The following is a 25320-nucleotide window of genomic DNA, read 5'->3' as shown; positions in this document are numbered from 1 at the left end:
TGCTGAGGAGAAACAGCACCAGGCAGTGGGGCTGGACCGGAGGGAGGATGGGGTGTGGAAGGTGGTGTGGTTGGGAGTGTGGTTGTGTGGTCAGCGGGCAGGCCACAGGCCAGGCACTGGGTCTAGGGGTCGGCCTTGCGGGGTTGGGAGGAGGAATGTGATCTGAGCTGAACCCTTTGGCTGCCATGGAGGGAATGACCACACTGGGTCAGGAATGAAGACTCAGACCCTAGTTGGTCTGTCCAGGTAACCCCCAACAGAGAGCTCCCGGCGGCATTGTGCAGGGAGGACCCGTGATGGTGGGGACAACAAGGAAGGGGGAGTGGATTTTACAGATCTCTAAACATACACGGGAGAGCACTGGAATGTCCCTTCTTTCTTGAAACTGTTAAGAGTAAATGTATTTTCTTAATACACTATACAGTTATAAATATTAATTATATGTATACTTAGGTATGTTGATAGAACAGTTATACTTTCATAATTAATAACAAAATTATTATTTTCCTTTTTGAGAAATAAACCCCAAACTCCTTTTGGGGGTGGGGGGTGGGAATGAAAATAACTTGTGATTCCTTATAAAATATTTTAGCGATTCCAGTGAACTGTAATGAAATCCATGTTATAGTTTGTCCTGTTTCAGTAGTTGTCAGTTTCACTGGCAAAACATGAGCATCTGTTTGGGAGCCAGAGTTTTCACAGTTACGGGTGACTTACAGGTGACGGGTTTTGGCCTGAGGGATGGATGGCTCCTGGGCTGTTTACTGAGGCAGGCAAACCTGTAGCAAGAAGGGATCCTGGGGAGTGCAGTGTGTGTGACCTTGGCCTTCCACCTGTGTCCCTGCAGTGATCCCGAAGGTCACCAAGCACCTGCTCTCCAACCCCGTGTTCACCTGCATCACCCTGGCCGCCTGCATGGAGATCGCAGTGGTGGCTGGCTTCGCTGCCTTCTTGGGGAAGTACCTGGAGCAGCAGTTTAACCTCACCACCTCTTCTGCCAACCAGCTGCTCGGTGAGTCCGGGCCTCGGTGCCCCTGGGCGGGAGGAGGGGGCCTGCCGTGCTTGTGATAAGTCCGACCTGAGGGTACTGAGGCCGCTTCTGCAACAGCCTTGTATACGTGGTTCCCGTGTGGCAGAATTTCAAAGTGCATTCTCCAGGTAAGATTAGCCCGCCTGAGGCAATTACTAAAAGTGCGTGATAATAAAGAACTAACATATAAAATGTGCACAGGAAGCATTGTGACAATCCAGGAAGTCGATAGATTGGTGTGAACTGCAGGATTTGGGGAATGATATGGCAAAGGACAAGGGAAGTCAAGATGGATCTTGAAGGGTTAGCAGACTTGGATTAGGCACATGAAAACACAATATTCTTGGCCGCATGAAACCCACGGTCAGCAAATACAGAACTTGGAAGCTGCGTGCACCTGGCTGGGTAATGAATGGATCGTGACAGCCCTTTTCCTCAAGCTGAAGCATGGGCTTACCACCCTTCTCCACAGTGGGCCACGGGCATCTGCCCCCAATTACTTGGAGCTGGCAGGCTACAGAAAACCGGTTCTCCCTCGTGAGAAGCACTGTTAGTTATGCGAGTGCATGAAGTGGTCTCAGCTCGTGATAGGGAGAGAAGAGTGAGGAAGGACTTCCGTGTCTCCGCTGGCTGGAGACACGGAAACACAGGGAGGGAAGAGTCCGATCTGTGGGGAAGAGGAGAGCACTGGCGTGCAGTTGCCCCGTGCGCATGCCTGTCATGTCTGCGTGACGGTCCTGGGCTCGGCCAGGAGCTCAGCAAGCCCAGGGCCGGTAATATGGGTTCCATGGCATCGTGTGGATGGTCGTGAGGATTGGGGGTGGAATGACTTAGGGAAAATGTGAGAATTTGAAAAGGAGGGTTGAAACACCACCATGAAGCTGTGGAGAAGTCTGAGTAGCCTCCCGAAGGAATCCCTGGGCCATGCAGGCTGAGGAAGAGGTGCTCCAGTGAAGGAAGCAGTCAGCAGTGTGAGCACTCAAGCGAGGTGAGGGCTCACCTGCCCTGTTAGCTTTAACAACCGGGATGTCTTCAGCCTGTGCCAGGGCTGTGTCCATGAAGTGGTAGCAGGGGGCCCCATGCTGTGGTGTGGAGAGCAGCCCACCAGAGGGAAGGGAAGGGACAGACAGTGACCGCAGGACACCTTTCCGAAGCTGGGCAGCAGAGGAGGGAGGGAGACTGTGGCGGGTATTAGGGTTGGGAGTCGAGCGAGAGGAGTGGCGGTGCTGGCGTGGCGAGGAAGCAGCTGCTGTTCTGACAGGAAAGACTCAATCAGACAGGTTTCTGAGCAGAGGGGCAAAGGGCCAGCAGAAGGAGAGCTGCAGAACAGGTGGGGATGTGGTAGACAGCCCTGACCGAAGAGCTGAGCTCATCTGTTCTGAAAACACAGATAGAAAGAGACACGAGGGTGACCACTGGAACCTGCCAGGTACGGCCCCGTGGAATTCTCTTCTCTGCTAAGTGGGAGCAGATGGCTGCTGAGAGGAAGGAAGGGGCGGGGTGATGCTTTGAGCTTCTCCTGTAGTACTTCCTGTTACTTCATGGCCCACAAACAAATGCGACAGTGCTGACCAATCCTGAATCATAAGGAAAACACACGCTAAAGCCACAACGAGGTGCTGCTCCACATCCACCAGACTGACGTTTGAGTGTTGGTGGGGATGTGGGGCAACCGGAATGCTGCTCCACGGCCAGTGGGCGTGCAAAATGGTGCAAGCATTTTGGAAAGGTCTGCAGTGCTGCCCATTCTCACTGAGCTTATGCTTGTGCTCCAATCCAACTGTCCCACTTCTGGGCACACGCCCAACGGAAATAAACACTTCGGTCCACTCACTGAGACACACAACATGTAGCAGCGTCCGGAGCAGCTTTGTGCATATTAGCCCCGAACTGGAAACAACCCAAATGCCTGTCAGCAGTAGACTCTGTAAGTAATTTATAAAATGTTCATACAGTAGACTGTCACACGGCAGGAGAAAGCAAGAACTTTGATACGTGCCTCAGCATGGTTGGATTTGACAGAGGTGAAAGGTCAGACACAAAAGAGGAGAAACTTCAGTTACAGACAGGGAGAGTTACTCAGCGGGATAGAGGCCAGAATGATGGCTGGCCCTGGGGGCCCTCCTGTGGGAGCCTCCTGGGCTACTGGATGCGTTGTAAGCTGCTCTGAGCCATACACGGGCGTTTAGAAATGCGAAACTTCATCAGCTCTTCCCTAGGCTTTGGCACTTCATGGAACATAAAAGATTAAAATCCGTCCACAGTGAGGTGGCCAGTTCATAGCATGTCTCGCTGGGAACCTCTTGGGAAGCACAAGTCTTATTTTTTTTTTCTTTTTATGAAAAACTCTTTCCCATGCACTGCTTTAGAAGTGTTTCTTCTCAGAGTGATTAGCAACACGCAGCCAGCCCTATAATATCTGCTTGACAGAGATAGGGTAAATGCATCTCTTTGTAATTAAAGTTATAGCTTCTTCGTTAGAACCAGCCTCCCTCCGGCTCCACCTCCCACCGCCCGGAGAATTTATCTCTCGCCTCCTGGTTGCTTTGTGCTGTTTCGTACACGTTGATTACGGTGCACAGTTGCGTGGCCATTGGGGTTGTCTTCAACTTAAGATTAGATTCCTCAGTTTTCTGTCAACAAACAAATCAGTGGTTTTCAGGGCAGAAGGTCCGAAAAAGTCTTGACTTCTTGCGCTTATTTCTTTCCCCATGACTTCTGTCTGTGAGAACACTTGGCTGGGAGTGTAAGCCAAGGCCCGAGCATCATCAGCAGAGGGCTCTGGGCCACCCAGGGGTCACCAGCAAATGAGGCAGAGCTCAGAAAAGAGCACAGACAACGAAGGGGCTGGCGGTGACGGTTCGTTCCTGAGGGTGAAAGGACTTAGTCTGCATAGGTTAGCATAATGAGTGTCGCGGTTCGGAACGTCGGAGGCCACCTGAAGGTTCAGGGCCTACACTCGTCAGGGAGGGGCGGGGAGGTTGATGTGCCCAAAGCCTGTTATTGTCATAGTTACTGTCACCACTGGATGACACTCTCACTGTCTCCGTTAGGAGACAGAACAAAGCACAGGCCTGCTCCCTGTCATGGGCGGGCCTACCACCGTGTTCACGCACAGAAGCTCTGTCAGCTCCCACCTCCTTCATTCCCACAACCATCCTGAGGGCCCGCTCTGTGCCGGGCACCCTGCCAGGCACAGGGAGTCAGGCTGGGCTGCACAGGGAGCCAGGCTGGGCTGCACAGGTGGTAAGGGTTCCTGTCCTCAGGGAAGCTGCAATGCAGGAGAGAGAGAAGGAACAAGAAACAAGAAAATCAAAAATAAACAAGGCAGTTTCTGATTGTATGGGAGCCGTGGACCCCAGGGTGCAGGGACCACTCAGGGGCAGTCAGAGAGGGTCTCTCTGAAAAGGAGAGAGGCCAGACAAATCAAAGCGTAGGGCAAGAATGTTCTAGAAGAGGGACCAGGACATGCAAAGCCTGGGTGCCTGTGCCAGGGGGAGAAAAGAGAAGCAATGGGCGTGGTTGGGGGCCTGTGACGGGGCTGTGAGCACAGAGAGGCTCAGAGGGGCCTGGCCACCTGACTGGTTCTGTGCCCAGGGCAGGGGAACCGAGCAGAGGTATTCCAAGAGCGTCAGATAATACAAGAGATGTGATGATTTTTTTTAATGTAACCTGTGCTGTTTTCCTACAGAGCTCAGCCTCCCTGATTATATTTTCTTACCCTAGTATTAAAATTAATATGCATTCCCTTAGCACACAGCAGCTGGTTGATGTAGCCGACTGACCTCGTGGTCTGTTGATTGGCAGGGAGGAGGCAACCTAGGCTGGGAGGTTAGCTGTGTGCACCCTACCCGTGGGTAATTTAAAGCCGAGTTTTAGATGACGGGGGTCGAAACAGCAAAAGCAAACAGGAGGCTGGAAGCCTCAGACCCTTTGGTCCTCCTAAACTCCCATTAGTCTGAGAATCAGAAATAACAGGTTTATGGTCCTGGTGTTTTACAAATAGCTCTGTTTATAAGAGAGAAAAAAAATTTATTCCGATTACCACAAAAATGTATTGATTTGATTGATGTCCCTTCCTGACAGGTCATGGGGCTTCTTAAAACACCATCTGCATGGGTTTGTGAGTTTTGGGGCCTTTGGTTAAACAGGTCCCAGGCCGTCCTTGAAGCCCTCCTTGCGTAAGTGGAAGAGGAGGCGAAAATCCCCAAATGAGCTTCAGTCCCACCTCACCTCGAATGTGCACGGGGAGCCTGTCACTGCTCCTCGGCACTCACAGCCCTAAAGTGTGCGTGCGTGTCCCACTGCGGGGCTTTGTCTGTGGCGGGCCCCACGTCAGCTGTGTCTCTGTGTAGGGCCCCACGTAGCACAGTAGACGAATGCACTCAGACTCCTGTGTGCATGTCTGCCCAGCTTTCCGTGAGCTCCTTCGGGGCGGGAATGAGGCCCCTGATGGTGCCTCTGGGGCCTGGTGAGGTCGTGCCCTGCAGTGTCAGGAGAATCGGCCCTCCTTGACTGGCCCTGCTTCCCCTGCTCATGGCCGCGTCCTCTGCTTTTCTCCAGGGATGACCGCGATTCCCTGTGCCTGTCTGGGCATCTTCCTGGGCGGCCTCCTGGTGAAGAAGCTCAGCCTGTCTGCCCTGGGTGCCATCCGGATGGCCATGCTCGTCAACCTGGTGTCCACGGCTTGCTACGTCTCCTTTCTCTTCCTGGGCTGTGACACAGGCCCCGTCGCTGGGGTTACTGTTCCCTATGGAAACACGTGAGTACCAGAAGCGTCTGTTCCTGCCCTGTCTGCTCGGGGTGCCCGACTCTTGTGGGTAGCTCAATGGAGCCAGCTTTGTCCCTAGTGACCATGAGCCGAGAGGTGGATGACGCCTCTGCATCTTACTCCCAAAGTGAAAGAATCAGTGTGACCGTTCTGGGTGGAGAGGGCAGACCACTCCCCTCAATGCTGGCTCACAGGGTGGCCAAGAGATGCTGGGGGAGACAGTCCACCACCACTCCCGGGAGGGCCGAAAGTACTATTCTGGCATTTGACTGCAGGAATGATGTGAAGATCGAAAATAAAAATGAATTTCATTATAAAATTCAGCTTCGAGGGAGAGACAGAATAGACCATCAGCAGCTCTCTCAGTACTACACTTACACAGTAATCACAAACTCCAGCCCGGGTCGGAAGTGGTATAGGAGGGAAAAATAAAAAGGAGAGAAGGGAGAGACAAAGGAAGGAACTTAGTTCTTGTGGGACCGTTTTTCTGATATCTAGCAATTATCCTTATGTACCTGGTGTTGACAGCTGTTCCCTTTCCTACATGGGAGTCTGAGGCTGCATGGGGAATCCAGCCTGGAGCCCCAAACTTGTGGAATGGCTGGCCTGTGGGGTACCAGCTCCTGTCCACACTGGTCTCCTCCTCCAGGCAGGCCACTAGGCCTACTCCTGCAGTGAGGCCAAAAAATACAGTAGAGCTGGCCTACCTGCCACCCTTCAAGGGCAAGCAGGAGGAATGGGAGAACACAGGGCAGCTCTCTCTGTAGCCATGCGGGGCTCACACACACGTGCACAAGGTACCATGCGCGCCCCCCACCCCCACCCCCGTCCCCTTCACTGCCACCAAGGCCTCTTCCAGCCCGCACCCAGACGCAGCCCCTTCCCCTCAGACAGGGTGTCTTCTGGGGTGCACACACCATTGATGGCAGTGTTTGGAGATAAACACCGCCAGCCCTCACTCTGCCAGAACGCACAGGGGTTTAAAGCACAGGCCCCGCCGTAGTGAAGTTAGTCTTCAATAAAAAAGAAGAAAGCTCAGGGGCTCTAGTCACTCTGCCGGCTGCCCCAATCAAGAGAGTCCAGTCCCTCCTCTGCCATTTGTGAGTTATGCATGTTAGGGCAGGTGACTTAATCCTGGGTTTGCCTCGCTCCTTTGGGGATGACACATGCAAGGTCAGATGTCGCTGTCACTGTCCTCATCGGGAAGTGCTCCGAGCACCGGGGGCTGGGCTGGAGAGGAGACACTGTCTCTCACAGCACTAAAAACACCCCTTTCTCCCTCTTCCCCTTTGCCGTTTACTGCTTTAGCTAACTGTGCCTTTAGTGGTGTAAAAGAAAATTTAAAATATGTTAGTGTTATTTTCCGCAGGAAATGAAATTGATCAAGCAGACGATAATTATTGAAGCAGTGTAGTCATAATAGTTGGTTAAGCATCACGAGGCTGGGGAGGATAAAACAGAGACAAGGAATGACCCAAAGAGGGGAGAAGTGTGTGTTCAGCTGTACAGGGAGGAATTGTTGGCCTGGTGGAGGCTGCAGTAATCAGGAGGGGCTTCATGGAGGCCGTGGCCCTCAGCAGAGCCCCAGGGTGTTTCCAGCTCAGAGGGTGCATTGGTGCAAACAATAAAGAGAGGCTGCCTCTCTTCCTGCAGACAGAGCTCCCAGCCAGCCTGGCTCCTTCGTGCTGGGAGCAACCCGCAGAGCTCCCAGGAGTGAGTGACTCTGGGCATGGAGGAAGGAAAGGAAGGTGTTGCCAGGTCACTCATCACAGCAGAGGACAGCGAGATATACCAGGAGTCGGGGTGGGGGTGGGGGTTCCTGTCAGAAGAGGGCCTTTCTCTAACAGCTTCCATGTTCCTTCTCCTTCTCCAGCTCAGCGCCTGGCTTGGCCCTGGACCCCTACTCACCCTGCAATAAAAACTGTGAATGCCAGACCGATTCCTTCACTCCCGTGTGTGGGGCAGATGGCGTCACCTACCTGTCTGCCTGCTTTGCTGGCTGCAACAGCACGGTATAGTGATTTTCTCATGGAACGGGAGGGGGCGGGGGACTCGGGCAGCCAGAGTAGCTTATGCCTAAGGGCAAGGGCAGGCGTGGGCAGCCACGCGTGTTCCCTACTTTGTGTCCCTGCACTTTGGCTTTTCTCAGCCTCTACCCGGCTCCAGTGAAGGGCTTCCCATCAGTAGGTGGGACGACTGCTGGGCCCTCCTTGCTAAATCAGATAGGTTTCCAAACAGCATCTTGGAGCAGATGACAGTGAAAATTTAAATGAAGCTGTATATATACCAGAGAAACAGACTGTGATTCACGGCACTCACAAAGGGTGCCAATGGAATGGGATGACTCTGTAGGTAATGAGCTCCCCATCAACTAAAGTATGTAAAAAAAAAAGGCTAGGGAACCATTTATCGGGGAAGACCTCTTCCAAACTTGGGGCTATCTGACATTAATTCAGCCTCTTCTCTGCTCAGTTCCCTCATTTTCTTCTCACCTAGACGACCCCCACCCTTTTTATACTCCCACTATACTTTCTTTTTTGGCTCTCTTCTTTTTGGCTTGAAATATACAGTTGACTGTCAGCCTGCAGCTTCCCATGTTCTCTGCAATGACAGCCTGATGCCAAGTGACTGGTCACCAGCTCTTGCTGACCCTGCCTGCCAGGTGCCTCTCGCACCCACCCTCTTCCTGCATCCACACCACCACTGCCCACTACAGGCCGTCCTCATCTCTTGCTTGGACCAGGGTCGTAGTTGCCTCACTGCTATTTCCAGCTCGGGGTGGCCCCTCTCTGGTCTGTCTTCTGCGCTGCAGCCAGGATGACTTCTGTACTTCTACAAGTGACCCTTTCTAACGCTCATCTATCAGCTAGAAGGTGGATCTAGGCACTGAACTAGGTTTGGTTACGTACCAGCAGGTATTCTCATCAGCTCTGCCTCCTTTCAGGAGTGGAGTGCAGCTTTTCCCACACAACACGTGTGTTTGCATACTTTTCCCTCCGGCTGGACGACTCCTGCCAGCCCACTGACACCCCTGCTCAAATCCTCCTCCGGGACACCAGCCCTCCCTCCCCTTCTACACCTCGAGCGCCTTGCCTCTGCAGTCCTGGGGCCCTCTGTCGGGGTGTTTCATGGCGGCAGTCTGCTGATAGCACTTGTCACTGCTCCGACCTGTGGCTTTCCTGAGCAAGAACTGGCATCTGGACACGCTCCCTAGTGTCTAGGAATGTGCAGACAGAAAGTCCGATCAGAGGAAAGGGGAGTGGCTGTTACTGAGGAATTGGAGTGGAAATCACTTGTTCCCTCTCCTCGCCTCATCCTGTGTCGTTGGGGAGGAGCAACTTTTCTGAGATGGAAAACGTTGATCATCTATTTTCATTTCCAAAGATTTATTTTTTCCTCGCTTTTAACATTTAGATTCCTGGCCAGTTATTAACATTTTTCTATAGAGAAAATAAATCACCCTGGGGTGGGGGGGTGGGGAGGAATGGATATTTTACATTAGATGATAAAGCAATTTCTTTATGTGACTGGAAATGAATTTTTTTAAAAAGGGATGGAATCTGGAGAGTGGTTAAAATAAAAATATAAGCTATTTTTCATGACAACAATGTCATTAATATTCAAAAAGTTATGTTATAAATCAGTGTTGGTTATTATCCCGTTATAGGAATTAAATTAAGTGTAGGCTAGTGCCCTGAGGCCAGAGGAGTTTCTGCTCCACAGCATTCCGTGGCCCAATAATCGTCTTAAAAATTCTCTCCCAATCTTGCGTGTGAGTTCGAGAGTCTTACTGAATAAGAGCAGGGCCAGGCCCACGGTTGCCTCCAGCTGCCGAAACAGCAAGCCGTGAGATGTAACTCTTGGGTGGTGAGCTTCTCCTCTTCCCTCTGGCCATACTGTTTATTCCCCAGACAGCAGCCTGTTCCTCACATTACCGGAAGCCTTGGATCGTCTGCGGGGTGCAGGCCAAGCAGGGAGCTTCTTCCCCTGCAATTACAAGGCAGAGACTGAGAAAAACCAGACTGAGAAGCCTGTTGCTGCTGCCTCTCCAGCCTTAAGTTCCTCACTCCTCCCACCTCTTGAAGAACCCCTTGCTATGTTGAACTTCTTGGGGTTCCCCCACCACACCCAGCTCCCCCTCACCTCTGGGCCTTTGCACATGCTGTTCCTTTTTTTCAGATACAGTCTTCCCCCAAGCCCGTCACATGAATGACACCTGCTTATCCCAGCTTGAGAAGCCTTTTCCCACCCCTCATTTCCCCCAGGACTGCATTAGTGCCTTCCCCCCACCCCCTCTAGAGTCCCCGTCACCTGATGTCCCCTGGTAAGTGTCTAACCCGCCACCCGTACCCACATACCCCCATTAAATGGCTCCTTCCTCCTGCCTTCCCCTCACTAGGCTCTGGCACCCGGGGCTGGACTCTGGTGACCCTCCCATTCCCAGTGGTGGCCGTGGCTGTGAATAAAGGGGCCAGGCTTCCTGGGGGCTAGGTGCCCAGTGCTGGCCTTGGGAGGCCCAGGGAGCATGAGGGGCAAGAATACCGCCCTCTTGAGTAGGAATTGTCAGGCGGGTGGGATGGCTGGTGCTGATTTTAATAGTAAAGACCCGATCCTTGCGCATCTCTCACCACTTTATAACTTCCATCAAGACTTGTGAAAATTCCCGTAACTCAGTTAGATGGGAGGGGCGGGGCCGGAAGTGGGTAGTGTGGACAAGTTTTCTGGAGGAGGACCGATGTTGGGGTGGGACCTTGTCCTCTGGGGTGGCTGGGTACTTGCCTAGTGGGGAGGCTTGGACCTTGTGGTAGGGGCAAGGATTTGGTCTGGAGCCAAGAGACAGAAAGCAGGAGGGGGAGCCATCAAGGCCTGGTGATCGTTGTGAGCGGCGCCCATGCCATCCCCCTCCTGTGCTCTGCCCACCACCTCCGGTCTGGGGTGGCTGAGCCGGGAGTGAGCCTTGTGCTCCCCAAGGACAGCTGCTGTCCTCCGTGCTGCAGGATGGAGCTCAGGCTCTGCCAGGGTGTGCCCTGGCCCCTGGTTACAGACGGCGGGGCGAGAGGTGGGCGGAGGTCTGGCTTTCCTCTGTTTTTCTCCCTGGCCATCATCCTTCAGCCATGACCCCATGAGGGAGTCACCCGGTGACTCCATCTTCTCGTAGCTTTTCAACATTCCCTTGACCTTGAGGCCTGTGGGTTGTGGGCAGGGCTCTTTGAGAATGACGAGCTCCAAGGTCTCCACCCAAAAATAGCAGCCTGGGTTCGGCTAATCAGGGGAAGAGATTCTAAGCTACAAAAAGACAGTGGTAAGTGACAGGGGAACCACCTAGGAACTTCGCTGAGTCATGCAAGAGTTCCTGAATGCCTAGAACACACAGGGGGGCGTTGTCACTCAAAGGACAAGTTCCCCATCTACTGTGGCTGGCGGCGTCCTCGGTCCTGGGCCGTCTCGGGGAGTCGGGCATCACCACAAAGGGTGGGGGACACACAGCAGACAGAACCAGTGAGGAGCAGTGCACTCTGGCAGCTGCCCTTTCTCAGCTGCAGGACTAGCGCCTGACGTTTCACAGAAATTGTCATCTCTTCCTGGTAACCGAGTCATTTTAGAAAGAAAAATACATTCAGGACTCCGGACTGTTGGGAGCGACTCTCAACTTCCCAAGTTTTCACATCAGGCTCTTAAAACAGCACACTGCCCCCACCATAGCTGTCCCCGGAGAAAAGTAACCTTTCGACCTAGAAATTAGTTTATTTGTACGATTAATAGGAATCGATGCATCAGTATGGGATGTGAGGGGAAACCCAAACAAATACAACTTATTTGCTACTATTTTGAAACACTGCTGATGAGTATGTTGTGCTTATAATATGAGCTGTCAAAACAGCACACGCGAGCTTTGCTTCAGCAGTGGAAGAGGGATCCGAGATTCCAGGGAGGAATTTTTCTATTTCTGTGGTCTCCAGCTTTATAGTAATTACTTCCCCATCACTGTGTGTGAGTAGAAGCATTTCTCAGTGTAGATTAGTGACTGAGGTGAGGGACAGGTGTGTGATTTTTCAATGACTCTGCTATTCTTCTTGCATTGGTTTATTTTTTTAAGTTCTAGACTTCTTAATTTTTTTAAGAAATGTCACATTTATGTGGTTTAAAGTCAGAAAGTATAAAAAGGAGGATGTGGAAACTGTCCTTGCTACCACCTCTTCTTCCCATTCGCCCACTTTTCAACGTGCCACTCTGCCCAGTAGGTTAATTTCTACTGGGTTTCAATGCGTCGGGTCTCACTGGTACCTCTTGTTTGTGGAGGGGTTGCTGTTAATGACATTCTTGGAGTTCCTTCTGTGACAGTATGTGAAGAGCGTGCTGCAAAGCTCCAGCTCTCGCAGCGTGGCGCCTCGTGTTAACCTTACGTCACTTTGTGCCCAAGCCAGTCCGCCTGCCCGTCGGATGAGTTCTTCTAGAACTTACAGGCCAGTCTCACGTCGTCCCTTAGGTCGCCCCGGTTCCCGAGCATGTGAGGCCTGTCCCCTCTGTGCACACAGTGGTCACCTGAGTATCGACACGCTGTCCAGGGCACTCTCACTTCCAGGAAAGCCAGGCCCTGCCACCCCGCGCGTGGCGCCAGCAGGGCGTCCAGCCCTCCCAGGGGCAGTGTGACCGCCCCACCCTGGCAACAGCCGGGTGGGGAGACCCCCCTGTGAAATGGGGAAGGGAGGCCGGCCGTTTCCCGGGTCAGGGGTTAGCCTGGAGCCCGGTGCCTTTCTGACTAGTTATCGGGACTTCTAGCGTCTCATATCTAGTAGGGTGGCCAGCGTCTCTGCAGGGGCAGCGCCCGCACCTGCACCCTTCAGGGGATGACGGTGACTGCCCATGGGTGCTGTGAGGGGCAAAAGGGTGCCTGCGCTGGGCAGCCCATGCAGCGTCCCCCCACCCCGGCCCCTGAACAGAGCCCCCGTGCAGGGCACTGTCATATAACAGGCAGCCCTGTTGGGGTGGGAGCGCATACAGGCTTCTGGACATCCCTGCAAGCATCCTGTGTAGCTTTGTGGGATAGGAAAAGCCCTGTCTGTGTGTTCTGTGGGGAAAGAAAAGAAGGGAGCAGGACTTTAAAGTGGGGGTGACCCTCAGGAGGATTCACCCCCGTGTGTGCTCTGGAAGCAGCGGCCCTGGAAAGAAAAGCAATGAATCATTCATGGTGGTTTTCAGTGTGCAGTCACTAACGGCCCTGGCACTGTTATCAGTGAGCCTTAGTCGGCTTGGCGCACGCTGGCTCTGCCCTTCTCAGCCCTGGACCTCCCTTTGCCATCAGAAATTCCTGGAGCATGAGCGAGTACCGTGCCCGGGAACAGGGGCTGCTAGAGTCTCAGGGAGATCAAATGGAATACAGTGGCTTTGCTTCTTCCTCTCTGATCACATATTAATCAGTGTGTCTCGGGCTGTAGCTTGCTCCGCGGCATCCGCTCTGAGCTCCCTGGTGTCTCAGCCCTCTTTGCTTTCTCTGCCACTCACGAAGGTTCCCATTAGCTCCCCCTCTGAGCCCCACAAGGGCAGCAACTTCACCCCTCCCCAAGCACCCCCTGTGCTCAGAGAGCCACACTGGGCACCAAACCAGCACCAGCATGCAGGTTACCTGATTTACTTCTTTTCATACACTTCAGTGTAATTATAACTGCGTGAAAGAGAGGACAAATTGGCAAGTAATTGCGATGTTAATTTGGCAACGTTTTATTATATTGTGGAAGTGCAGCTTCCTCTCTAGCTGTTGGGGGGTGGGGCACATTTGTCTACAGAGCTGCTCACTGAGGGATCCCTGAGCAAGGAAATGAAATACACAGGAGGCAGGGGGATCAGCTCTCCCCCCGCCATAAATGTGCCTTTGTTTGCATGGGTTTGGAGCCTCCTTAAAGGCTCACCCATTCATTCAGGCCTAATTAATGGGACAGCTCCAGCTGACGGGTGGCTTGGGGTTTAGGCACTGGAGGTACCCCCGGTTAAAGGGCTGGCTTCTGCTTTTCAGAATCTCACCGGCTGTGCGTGCCTCACCAGCGGCCCACCCGAGAGCGCGACCGTGGTCCCCGGAAAGTGCCCCAGTCCCGGGTGCCAGGAGGCCTTCCTCACCTTCCTGTGCGTGATGTGCGTCTGCAGCCTGATCGGGGCGATGGCGCAGACGCCCTCCGTCATCGTCCTCCTCAGGTGGGCTTAGACGGTCCCTGGGGGCCTGAGCCCCACCCTGTGAGCGTCGGCGGGAGTCCTGGGGGCCAGCAGCTTCCCTAGGCTGACCCACCCCAGCAGTAGAAAGCAGGGCCCCAGGGAGAAGAGTCCTCGGGAGTGGACTCTGCAGGTGATTTTGAGGAACTGGGGGCCTGTGTTGATTTTTGCAGAGGCTGGGTCGGAGTTATATGGAGGTGGCATCAGACTAGCCAAGTCCCGTGGCCAGCCCCATCTGGCCACTGAGTGGGCACGTGTTTCTCAGGCGCATTTTTTAGTCTGGGCCTGGGGGTGACATCGCTGGTCCTGCCCGTGGCATGGGCCCTGCCCAGAGACGGGAGGGGTTCTGGAGGAGGGTGTGAGGCTGGGCCGAGCGGCTCACGGGAGGTGAGCATGGGCTGTTCTTGTACAAACAGATGTTGGAGGGAGCCACCCCTAATTCTGTGGCTCCCCGTCTCTGAGGACCTATGCTGGGGCCAGGTGAGTCACCCCAAAGGTGAATTACTGAGTAATATTCTGAGTCCTTGGCACATTTGCAGAGGTATCTAGTTTGGTGTGAAGAGCCTAGAAGCAGGCTGCTCTGTTCCCGAGCATCCCTCTGAACCAGAACTGAGGCCAGACACACACAGGCCCCTCACTGGGGTGCAGTTGCCTGAACACACCAATTCAACCCCAAGGACTACACCTGAAGTGGGAGTGAAGTGCTTGGAGGTGACCTGTGAAAGTGTACGCGTCACCTGTTCTCACTGTGCATGGCACAGTCCCCGGCGCTTGTCAGGAATCCCGGGGAGCAGGGTGTATAGGAAGCTCTCAATGTCGTCTAGGTCACTAGCAAAGCCTTGTTAGTGTGCAGAAGCGGGAAGGGTACGTAGCAAATTGCCTCTGTGCCCTTACAGGGTATGAAAAGGATGTTTTAAAAACTCACACCCAGTGTCTGCAAGGCTGCAGCAGAGCTGGTAACACAACACAGAGCTGGCGGCATTGCAGCGCGCGTTCCTTTCAAAAAAGCAACGTGGCGTTGTGAGTCAAAAGTCATAAAAATGTTCAGGTTTTTTTATGCAGGAATCCTGCCTTTTGCCACTTATCTTAAAAAACACATCTGTGTAAGAAAGAAAAACTCAGTGCAGGCGGATTTTTATTACAGTGTTAAGCATAATAGCAGAACCACCTGAATTGGAGTAGAGTTACATTATAGGTACCACCATTGAACGCAATAATGAAAATTCTTAAGAATGAAAAGTGTCTCTTAAGTGAACTTTTGAATTATATAGGGAGGGGGATTCTGTGTCACGTCTATGTGGACAAAACCTGTCAGCTCTCAGGTATGGGTTTGTGGTGGCTGCATTATCGGTCATTTATTTTTCGTTATTAGAAATTCCCGTGAAGTTATATTGTGCTGTGGTCACATAGAAAAGCCACCGAGCAGCAGGAAAAATGACCCTCACGACCATTAGCGGCAACCAGTCCCCTTTTTCCTTCCCCACGACGACTCTACAAAAACCCAGCCCGGTTGTTGTGACTAGCAAACCAAACACAGAAAGTCGGTGGGAGTCTTAACCCCCGCACACCTCCGCTGGATCAGCAGCTCTTGGAGATGGGCTGGAAACATTCCATTCCCTTTCAGTGGTTTGGCAGCAGATGGCCTCGCTGACCCCGGCTGTGCCCCATCGACCTCATGGCTCCCAGCTCTGCCTGGGCCTGTGGGAGGCACAGGCTCACGCATGCCTGTGCCAGGGGCCAAGGGGGACCTTACTGCACCACCAGCCCATTCTGCTTTGCCGTCACAGACGCTCCGGGCAGCCACCAGGGTGCAGTCTGAGCCACAGCCCAGATGTGTGCCAGCCCTCGCCCGGTCCTAGAGCAGGGGGCCTGCTGCCGCACCGGATGGGAGCGCGCCTGCCAGCCAGAGCGCTCAGAACATCCCTGGGCAGGGGCGCGGGCCGGCCCCCGCCCAGCCTCTTAGGCGCCAGCTCAGGCTCTTGTTTTAACTTCTGCATTTATAGCTTCGTTAGCGTTCCCCTTTGACAGGTGGGGCGACGGAGGCTCCGAGGGTGATTCCCAGTATTTGCAAGGTCCCTCATCTAGTAAGTTGTGGGGCTCAGGCTCAGTCCCTGGCCTTGCCTGGAACTTTGAATACCAAGCCCAAACCCCCATTTCTGGGTAACTAGACCTGAGGATCACTTTTTAGAACACATGTGAGGAGGTCGTTCTAAGGGCCTGTTCTGGGTGAACCAAAGCCAGGGATATGGGGTCCACTCAGTAAGGAGCCGTGGCCATGTGAAGGTGCCTCTCTGCTGTGAGGAACTGGATATGGGTGGGTCCTATTGCCAGTGGCCCACCCAGTGGGTCACGTTTTGCTGGTCTGTGATTTTGCAGAGAGGCCCGAGAATGACAGTTGTTCATGGCGCTGGCCTGTTGGTGAGGCACGAGGGGGTGGCCGTCCCAGTGCGGCTTCCCACACAGGCGGGATGCGTCCCTGTCCTGGCAAAAACAAGGGGTCCTTAAATGAAGACTTTATGGACCAGATTTACATTCTGTCCTTTGAATGACAAGATGAGCTCCAGTAATTAAATACGTACCTTGTCACTACAGGTACTGCCATTTTTCAGACCTGAGGCAGGGAAGCGAGAGGAAAAAAGCCACTGACCTGTAGCAGTGAGTGACCCTGGGTCTGGGCACTGAATGCAGGGGTAAGCACCTTTTCCTCTTTGTTTCTTGCACGTAGGACAGTCAGCCCTGAACTCAAGTCTTACGCCCTGGGAGTCCTCTTTCTCCTCCTCCGTTTGTTAGGTAAGTGTCATCTCTCTTCCCTCAATAACAAATTGGATGCTACTGACCAGGTGAGTGAGTATCAGTGATATCGTCCCATTTTTGAGTTTGACCTTTTGTTCTATGACATTGAATTACAGAAACTTTAGAAAAGTAGGGAAACTTGAATCAGGATGTGAATTTGCTCAGGGTTTAGACCTGAACTCAGGCACTTGCTAGATGGCAGCTTTCATTTACATCAACTCTGTCGGGCCACTCTGCATTAGCCACCGCAGGGAAGGAAGTTTTTGTCACCTTCACAAAACAGCCCGAGTGTACCCCGTAAAATGCTTCATTTGTGGGGCTGCTAGCTTGGGGAAGGGGGGTGGCGTTCATCCACTTTGCAAATGGGAACTTTACATCCTTTAACATTTTCCAAAGCGAGAATGCCCCGTGCGTTTCTGGGATGGGGCAATGTGACCTCCCTGCTATGGAGCCTGCGCTCCGGGGCTTGGTGGAGATACAAAGAATTACGTCTGACTCCTCGTTATGGTGGGAAAACAGGATGGGAACAGCCTACAGTTCTCACAGGGTCCTGCTGGGGCGAATCTGGAAAGGCCGACCTTGGAAAGCGGTGCCTGGTCACGCCCACCTTCTCCCTCCAGACCACACTAACGTTTTGTGAACATCTCTTTGTCAAGGTCAAGGTAGGATGACTCCGCTTTGTTGAGTAAGGCAGTGGTGCTCTTTAATGCACGTGATGTGATAAGTACACATGGAAAGGGAAACAGCCCAGAGTGAAAATATTCCTTATTCAAAGTATGTAGCCACAGATGAGCACAAAGAATGAACTATGGAAATGTTCATAAAAGTGTGTGTAAAAGTAGTAAAAGTAAAAAAAAAATAGCTATAATCTGAATATGTCCAAAAGCAAGGAATCAGTTAAATCCATTGCAGTCTGTAACGCAGAATTTATGTTCCCTTTTCCAATTCTGGAAAGCAGACTACTTACAGGATTGGGAGGGGCACGGGGACGGGTGGGGGAAGAGGGGTGTGGTGCACTGCACGTGCCGGCGATTCGGTGTGCACGCGAGTGGGGAAGAAGACTGGAAAACTACACGTGAAAATGGTATCGGTTACTATACTTGAATAATGAGGTTATATAATCTAAATTAGTTTTAAATTTGAATATATGTGCTATTGTTTTCATGATGAGACAAGTTCCTACGTAATTGCTGTAAGAAAACATTCTGCCCTTGGATCCTTGAGTAAGAGAGGCTCCTCCCCGGGGGCGTGGCAAACACGTGGTCTGTGCCCCCTCACGTCCCTTCTCTGCCTGTGGCAAATCCTCTCCAATCAGTGATCATTCCTGCTCTGCCCAGGACCCGTGAGTGACATATTGGTCTTACTTCTATGTCATGGAAAATAGAAACGTTCCAAGAGTGACAGTACTCAGTTAAGACTAGTTCAGCAACAATTTAACGCATCTTGGCCTCCTGGACAGAGTAGTGGCTTTTGAAGACAAACACAGAGTACTAATTATGCTGATTTTTCTCTTATCACTGGAAAGGTAAGCTGTATGGGAGGCGCGATGCCCCCTCCTCACTTTCACCCTGATTTGCGTTGGTGGGCATAGATGAATGTGTAATACCTGGTAGCAAGTAGAAGACCCTTACTGATGAAAACATTCCAAGAAACAGTCATTCCACAAGTACACTTTTACTCAGCATTTAAGGTTTTCAGAGCTTCCCGAACCTCATACAGGTAAGTGAGCACAGTCCTGCTCTTCGGCGTCCCTGTGCACGCTGACCAGGGCCTGACGCAGTCCCGCCAGCGCAGAGTCCATGTAGAAACCCCTCCCCACCTAGAAAGATGCATGGAAACAGGAATGACAGTGAGCGTTCACAGTAACTCTCGTACAACAAAACGAGAACTGCAAGGCATTACTGAAAACTCCATGAAGATTGTAGGACGTAACTGAGAATTACGGAGCGTAAGGTGACACTGTGAAGACCGCTGTATGTCGCCTTAAGATTTCTCATCATTTCCAGGTCTGTGCCAGGAAATCAGCTGTGTGTTCTCTACAGTAATGCCTTGCAGCTTCTGTCCCTGAGACACACAGCAAGAGATGAGTTTGGATAGTGTGGTCCAGAGGAGCTGGAGGCAGAGAAGAGAACCTAGCCTAGTCCACAGGACAGTGCGAGGTTGGCAGGGAGGCCTCTCTCCACAGAGCCAGCAGCAGGAAGTCCTCAGTACGTGCGCCGGGCTTCTCTTCTACACTCCGCGTGCTCAGACCACAGCCCCACGGTGCAGCGTGCTCACTGCAGCTGCCGGTCCCCAAAAGGCACACACTGACCCTAGCAGCCCCACACACAACCGCCCTGCATGGAGCACGGTGCCTTTCGGGAATGACACTAAGGCTGCCTTCAGGGAGACCATTTCCGGGTTCTGGGTTGATGACGATTACAGCATCGTCATTTGTTTTATGCTCAGCTTACCGTGCTCCGGGCAGTGTTCCAAGTGCTTCTCGCACATCCGTTTCTTCACTCTCCGGCAGTGTGCAAAGGCCTGGCACTGTGTCCCCCGTGCTGCTGCTGAGGAGACAAGGGTACAGAGGGCAGGACTAGGACTCGGACTCCGGGATTTGTCTCCCAACAGGGCCTTGCAACAGCGTGTCACAGTGCCACCACCTGTGCCACTGTCCGCCTGGAAGGCAAACCGCCACCAGAGCTGGACACCAAGTGTTCTTTTCCCTCCCACAGGCTTCATCCCCCCTCCTCTCATCTTCGGGGCCGGCATCGACTCCACCTGCCTGTTCTGGAGCACGTTCTGTGGGGAGCGGGGCGCCTGCGTCCTCTACGACAACGTGGTCTACCGCTATCTGTACGTCAGCATCGCCATCGCGCTCAAGTCCTTCGCCTTCATCCTCTACACCACCACGTGGCAGTGCCTGAGGAAAAACTATAAACGATACATCAAAAACCACGAGGGCGGGCTGAGCACCAGTGAGTTCTTTGCCTCTACTCTGACCCTAGACAATCTGGGGAGGGACCCTGTGCCCGCAAACCAGACGCATAGGACAAAGTTTATCTATAACCTTGAAGACCATGAGTGGTGTGAAAACATGGAGTCTGTTTTATAGTGACTCGAGGAGGGCTGGACTCTGTATCGTAATCAAAGGGTCATTTTTCCTACAAAAAGAAAGGTTTCCAAAAAACAACCCACCACACACACCGCAACCACCCCCACCTTTGTCCTTTTTCTCCAAACCAGAGCCAGACGGGACTCAGATGAGAGCGTGGGACCGTGTGTCTGACGGGTGGCCTGCTCTCTGACGTCACCGCGTGGTGTTTCAGGACGCCGACGGCTGCAAGCAACGGGCACTGCCACATTCAGGGCACAGTGGTGGCCAGCTTGGAGGACAGACATTCCTGCACACACACACAGCATACAAAACAAAACCAGTGTTTTTAAAGAAAGTCTACTAAAACACAAGTTGACAACATTGCCAGGATGAGCACTAGTGACACCCGGAGACAGCCCCGTGGGGTGGGCTGTGCCCAGTCGGAGGAGGGGAAGCCCGCTCCTCTCTGACTTCCGCAATACGGGTCGCCCTGCAGGCGACTCACCCGTCCGCATGTGGTTCAGGGCCCAGACCTCTCAGCGATGCCAGCGGTGGCCCGTGCTGCAGGCTGCAACAGGCAACTCTCACCAGCTCCGTTTCCGTGTTCGAGACTGAGGGGGAGCCAGCACCTCCCAAGGTGGGCGCCCTCCTCCCCCAGCCCCGCAGAGTGACCTCAGGAAGCAGTGGGCCTCACCTGGCTATGACTGACTTCACTCAGAGCCGGTGACACCCAGCACAGTCCAAGTCATTTGCCAAACATTTTGCCATTTTTTAAAAAATAATTCAGTGCATATGAATTTCAAACTGTTCCATGTAATAACCCTCTCATACTATTTTTAACTACTTCTGAAATCTGTTACCCCTTCAGTCACAGTTCTCTAGGCCGAATTTACTATGCTGGTTGCTTTTACTTTCCTTTTTTAATGCACCAAAATATAATGTGATTCAAGGGATGAAATTAATCTATTGTTTTTTATTTTCATTCGGATGTTCTGCGACAAGGATATACACTGTTACAAATGGGGAAAAAAATACTTGAAAAAGAGTGTACATGCAGCCTGCCTTTTAAAAGCTGCACATTTGAGACAAAGGAGGGATTGCAAATTTGCCTCCCTGCCCTGTTCCCCAGGACCCAGTGACACTGTCACAGGGGCCCTTTTCTACTCACACGTCGTGTTCCACTGGCTTTCTGTGCAGCGTGTGGAGGACATGCGAGTGGGTGGGGTGTGTGCAGTGCCGTGCTCCTGGGGAGGGGACACAGAGACAAAGGCTCTGTAACACCAGCCTGTTGAGGGGCCCGTGGTGTGTGTGATCGTGAGTAGACAAGCCCACAGGCTCCGGGAAGCTACGGCACCTGCAATGCATAAAAAGTCCATGAGGCCTTAAGGGTTAACCTTGAACTAAGATACACGTGTGTATGTGTGTGCGCGCGAGCGCTGAAAGTGAGAAAAGCTCAGACAGAGCAAGCCTGTCACTGTCTGGGGTGAGCATGATGGGAAAAACGGCTGGCAGCCAGCAGACTCGGCCTTCCAGGGCTGTTCCAGAAGGGGCAGGGCCTATGTGAGGGTGCGCACACACAGCCCCATTTACTCACTGGCTGTGCTTCCTCAGTGACCTTGTCCAGACTGCCCATGACCCTGGGAAGGGCCTCAAGGGTGGTTCGGTTGGTTGGTTTGCTTTTCTGCCTCAGGTACATAGTGGTAGTCACTGCGAAAGCAAGAAAAAAAGAATAAAAAAAAATCGGGGAGAAAGGTCATTGTGCCCAATTTTAACAGGCACTGTAAAAGGGGTGGTTTGATTGACAGCTCCAAAATCCAGACCGCACCCCCAAGGAAGGGCAAAGCTGGTGCCATGCTGCAGGGTGTCCGGCTCAGCTGCCTCGCACTGGGGGCCTCCCCAACGGCCGTGTCCTCTCTGCAGTTTAGTCCGCTCTCGTTCACGGGGAATGCGGCACTCGCTGCTCAGGGTGCTACTTGGGGCTGCGCTGCCACTGGCACAGGCTGTGCGTGCATTCCGAGTGGAACCGCTCACCGCCACCGCACACCCTCCGAACCCCCACACACGCCCCGTGACCTAGTGTTTCATGGAGCTACTTGCTATTTAAAAATATATATATTTTTGAAGACTCCCTGCATTTTTTCCCCCAAAGAGTTTGGATGGATGACAAAGGAGAACAACTCCAGGGCCCAGTACTACCAACACCTGGACAGAAATGTAAAGCCCCAGTGGAAAGAAGGCTCTGAAGTGTGTTATGTCACCTTTAAAATGTTCATTACTATGACATACTACAGAGCGGAAAACTTCGTGTAGTTTTAAATTTTCTTTTTGTGCTACAAAGAACCACTGTACACACAAAGCCAGATCCAGCCCCTCGGTTATTTGCTTGGGGTTAACTGGTACTTTGAATGAAAAGATGTCCTGGTAGGATCTCCATTGGACTCACCGAAAACCGAACCCCGAGGGACAGAGCCCACCTAGAAGGGAGTGATGAGGCGGCCTCCACTGCTGCGAGCTCCTCCAGCATCCTAGCTGAGCCAGCCCAGGGGTGGATGGGGCGGCCTGCCTCTCTGCTGCAGATTGAGAGACTTTTGTAACTCCCCACTGCGGACCGCGATGTGTTCTTACAAATGTGATTCCTACATACAAAGTAAATCTATTTTGTAAGAGTATCTCTCCCTCTCTCTCCCCCTGACACGGTTTGCTATCTTCCTTCAGTTGCTCCCTGCTTCTCACCTTATGTAGGAAAGCTGCAAAGTTCCTGGGGACCCTGCCACCCCACCAGAAGGCCACAGCATGCAGGCTTTCCTCGCAGCCAATGAAGGCGCAGGAGAGGCCACCTTTCCCGGCCCCCTAAGGAGACTGCTAGTGGTGCTGAACAGGCAGAATAGTCAGGGAAAACCAAGAGCTTCTAAGGAATCCTTTAACAGACTTCCTGCTGTCTTCTGAGCAGGAAGGAAGGAATGTGCTTCTCCCTAAAAAGTGCATCTTTCTCACCCCTCACAGGCGGCGGTTTTTAAGGTGACGCTCCCTACGCTCAAAGCCCTGATTCCACCTCCCCGTCTCCAGGGAGGGCACAGCCAGATTTCCCACAGACACGCTGGGTTGCCCCGACCTCTGCCCGGGATGACAGCCACACCGCCCCTGAGGAACTGTCTCAGGAAAAAATCGGCTGTGGTTGCTAACGGGTTACCATTCACGGCTCCAGCGCAGGCTCGCCTGACGGACAGTCTGAGGCTGGTTTTCTGGCTCAGGTTCTGAAAGTGTGGTTTCTCCCCCGAGACCCACATTCTGAGCGCTGCTGGGAGTCCAGAGAGCTCCCCTCCCTGCCCTCAGCAGCAAAGGCTGCCGGAGAAGTCAGAGCAGCTGATGGCGACCTCCCGGGCAGAGGGAGCAGACAGACAGGATCAACTTCTGTCCCAGGGTGGTGGAACGGCACTCTGCTCCACTACTGTGTATTTGGTCCAGTTTGGTTTAGATACGGGAAGAAAACCAAAAAACCCCAGTTTCAGTCCAACAGAGGATGTGCTGTCTTGCACCAAAAGCACACACCAGACCCCCAGCCGCGTCTCCCCTCAGCCGTGATCTGGGCTGGGCTCTGGGTTAGAGCCCGGTCAGACACCGAGGGGTGCCGTGCTTTCCCTGCGAGACTGCTGCTGACATTAAATTCGACCTAGAAAACTAGTTTGGGACATAAATATTGACCGTGCCCTTCTCTCCTCACTCATTATACTCACCCCTCCCTACTCAGTACAGAGTCTGAGCCGCCCCAGGAACAAAGCCCTCTGTCGGCGCAGCTGGCCCTAAATGCAGCCCTTGGTCCCAGTGCCCTGGCCGCCGGTGAAGCTAGACTGCCTGTCTGGTGGGATAGGCAAAGACGACTCTCTGGTTCACACGCCTGTCGCCCAGCACGACCTAGGCACCTGCTGTCTGCACACAGCTACCCGCACACCCCCTTTCTCACACTGGTGGGTGACCTCCGAGTGCCGGGGCATCGCAGCAGGCAGGACAAGTGAAAACGCCCAACACGGGAACTCAGAAAAGCCAAGGTCCTCCTGTACCTCAGAAATCTGGCCCCGTGGAGACGGGGCAGGACGCATCCCTCAGAGCACCCGTGGGGCAGCACCTGCGCAGGGCCAGTGCCGCCGGGGGCGCACTGTGTGGGCGTCACGCTTCCGAGGCGTGTGCGTACTCATTCCTGTGTGAAAGGCTGCCTATGGGCCAGGCCCCGGGCCAGATGCAAAGGGAGAAGAGGAGCCACAGTCCCATCCTCTAGGATGTCACAGTTCAATGAGCTGGACAGACCCGGACACAAACAAAAGCAACAGAATGATAATATAAAGAGCCCGGTCTGTGTGTCCATCTGGGTGCAAGAAGGGCTCCTTCCTGGCCGGGGTGCGTGCTAGCTAGCGACCAGGAGGCCCAAGGTCGGGGGTCGAGGAGCCAGAAGGAGCGCGCCCTGGGAGTCCGGCCCTCTGTGGGGCCACCAGAGCGAGTTCACAGACAAGGGCTTTGAGCGCCGTGCTGTTGCAGCAAGTGGCCTTAGACAAGGTGCACGCAAGTGATGGACTGGGGCTGGGGTCATGTGCTGGGAGTGTCCTTTAGCTGGGTGGCCATCGACCTGGACATTCCTGACCGTTCCAGGAATCTAGTTCAGGTGCCCCATGTTCCAAGAATGAGGTAAGCAGCCCATTCTTGTCCAGCTTTGTCACCCCTGCAGTGGGGGGAATGGGCATGGAAGGGAAGATGTGGAAAGCAGCGAGAGGGGTGCACACAGATGCTGGGCAGTACCTCACACCCTCCCTGCTTCCCACCAGCACAGAACATGGCTCAATAAAACTAACAGACATGTGCCAGGTGGAGTAATTGGTAAACACCAATAAAAACTAATAGTAGTTGCTAGCTAACATTTTTCAAGCACTTACTATAAATCAGCTTATTACCCATATTAACTCATTTCATCTCAGTAGCCCCATGAGTCAGGAACTGTTACAGCCTTCAGTTTGTGAGAAAGGAACATGAGGCTTGAAAAGCTTCTGGAATTGGCTCAAGGTCACCAGGCAGAGTGAGGATTCAAACCAGCTCTATGAACCCAAAGCCCACGTCCTTGGTGCCATGGGTGCTCACTCCCTGCTCGGCAAGATGCAGGGACCCCTCCCCACCTGTAGGGCCGACTTCTCAGGAACCCTGGCTCGAGTGGGCTGTGGGGCCACACACGCTCTCCCAGGTCCCCAGTGTGACAACCGGGACCCCACAACAGCTGCACTCCAGGGATGGCCTTTCTCCCTGTGTTATTCCTGCTCTCACGGGGTATGCTACTGGAAGCAGACGGGTAAGAGGAGGAGACGGTAGATTTCTCTGCCCTGACACATTCTGAAACGCACCTCCAAAGTGTCGGGATGCAGGGGAGTCACTCCGTTCCAGTGGTCAGCTCCAGTGCAGAGGCCC

At 53.1% G+C, this 25320-nt stretch overlaps 1 protein-coding gene and 1 long non-coding RNA gene across 4 annotated transcripts in view; one reads left to right on the top strand and one right to left on the bottom strand.

Annotated features, from left to right (window-relative positions):
- The window catches only part of SLCO3A1 (solute carrier organic anion transporter family member 3A1), a 204934-nt gene that overhangs the window by 177133 nt on the left and 2481 nt on the right, over window positions 1-25320 (top strand). Inside the window, exons 5-11 of one of the 3 annotated variants that reach the window (XM_053912810.2) lie at window positions 848-1012; window positions 5594-5792; window positions 7675-7813; window positions 13813-13988; window positions 16729-16793; window positions 19514-19756; window positions 20025-20837. In XM_053912810.2, the coding sequence (XP_053768785.1) occupies window positions 848-1012; window positions 5594-5792; window positions 7675-7813; window positions 13813-13988; window positions 16729-16793; window positions 19514-19756; window positions 20025-20086 (1049 nt within the window). In that variant the 3' untranslated portion in view covers window positions 20087-20837. Of the gene's footprint in view, window positions 1-847; window positions 1013-5593; window positions 5793-7674; window positions 7814-13812; window positions 13989-16728; window positions 16794-19513; window positions 20838-25320 lie in introns of those variants that run through there. The other 2 variants (XM_024561973.4, XM_053912809.2) reach the window with 2 other exon arrangements.
- LOC128779392 (uncharacterized) overlaps window positions 20908-25320 on the bottom strand; it is a 43211-nt gene continuing 38798 nt past the window's right edge. Inside the window, exons 2-3 of the long non-coding RNA XR_008425316.2 lie at window positions 21470-21582; window positions 20908-21229 (exon numbers count right to left, since the gene is read on the bottom strand). This is a non-coding gene — a long non-coding RNA (uncharacterized lncRNA). The remainder of the gene's footprint in view (window positions 21230-21469; window positions 21583-25320) is intronic.

This window comes from Desmodus rotundus, chromosome 10, assembly GCF_022682495.2.
Source record: "Desmodus rotundus isolate HL8 chromosome 10, HLdesRot8A.1, whole genome shotgun sequence".
In the NCBI taxonomy this organism is placed as follows: Eukaryota; Metazoa; Chordata; class Mammalia; order Chiroptera; family Phyllostomidae; genus Desmodus; species Desmodus rotundus.
This window is presented reverse-complemented; position numbering and strand designations above follow the sequence as displayed.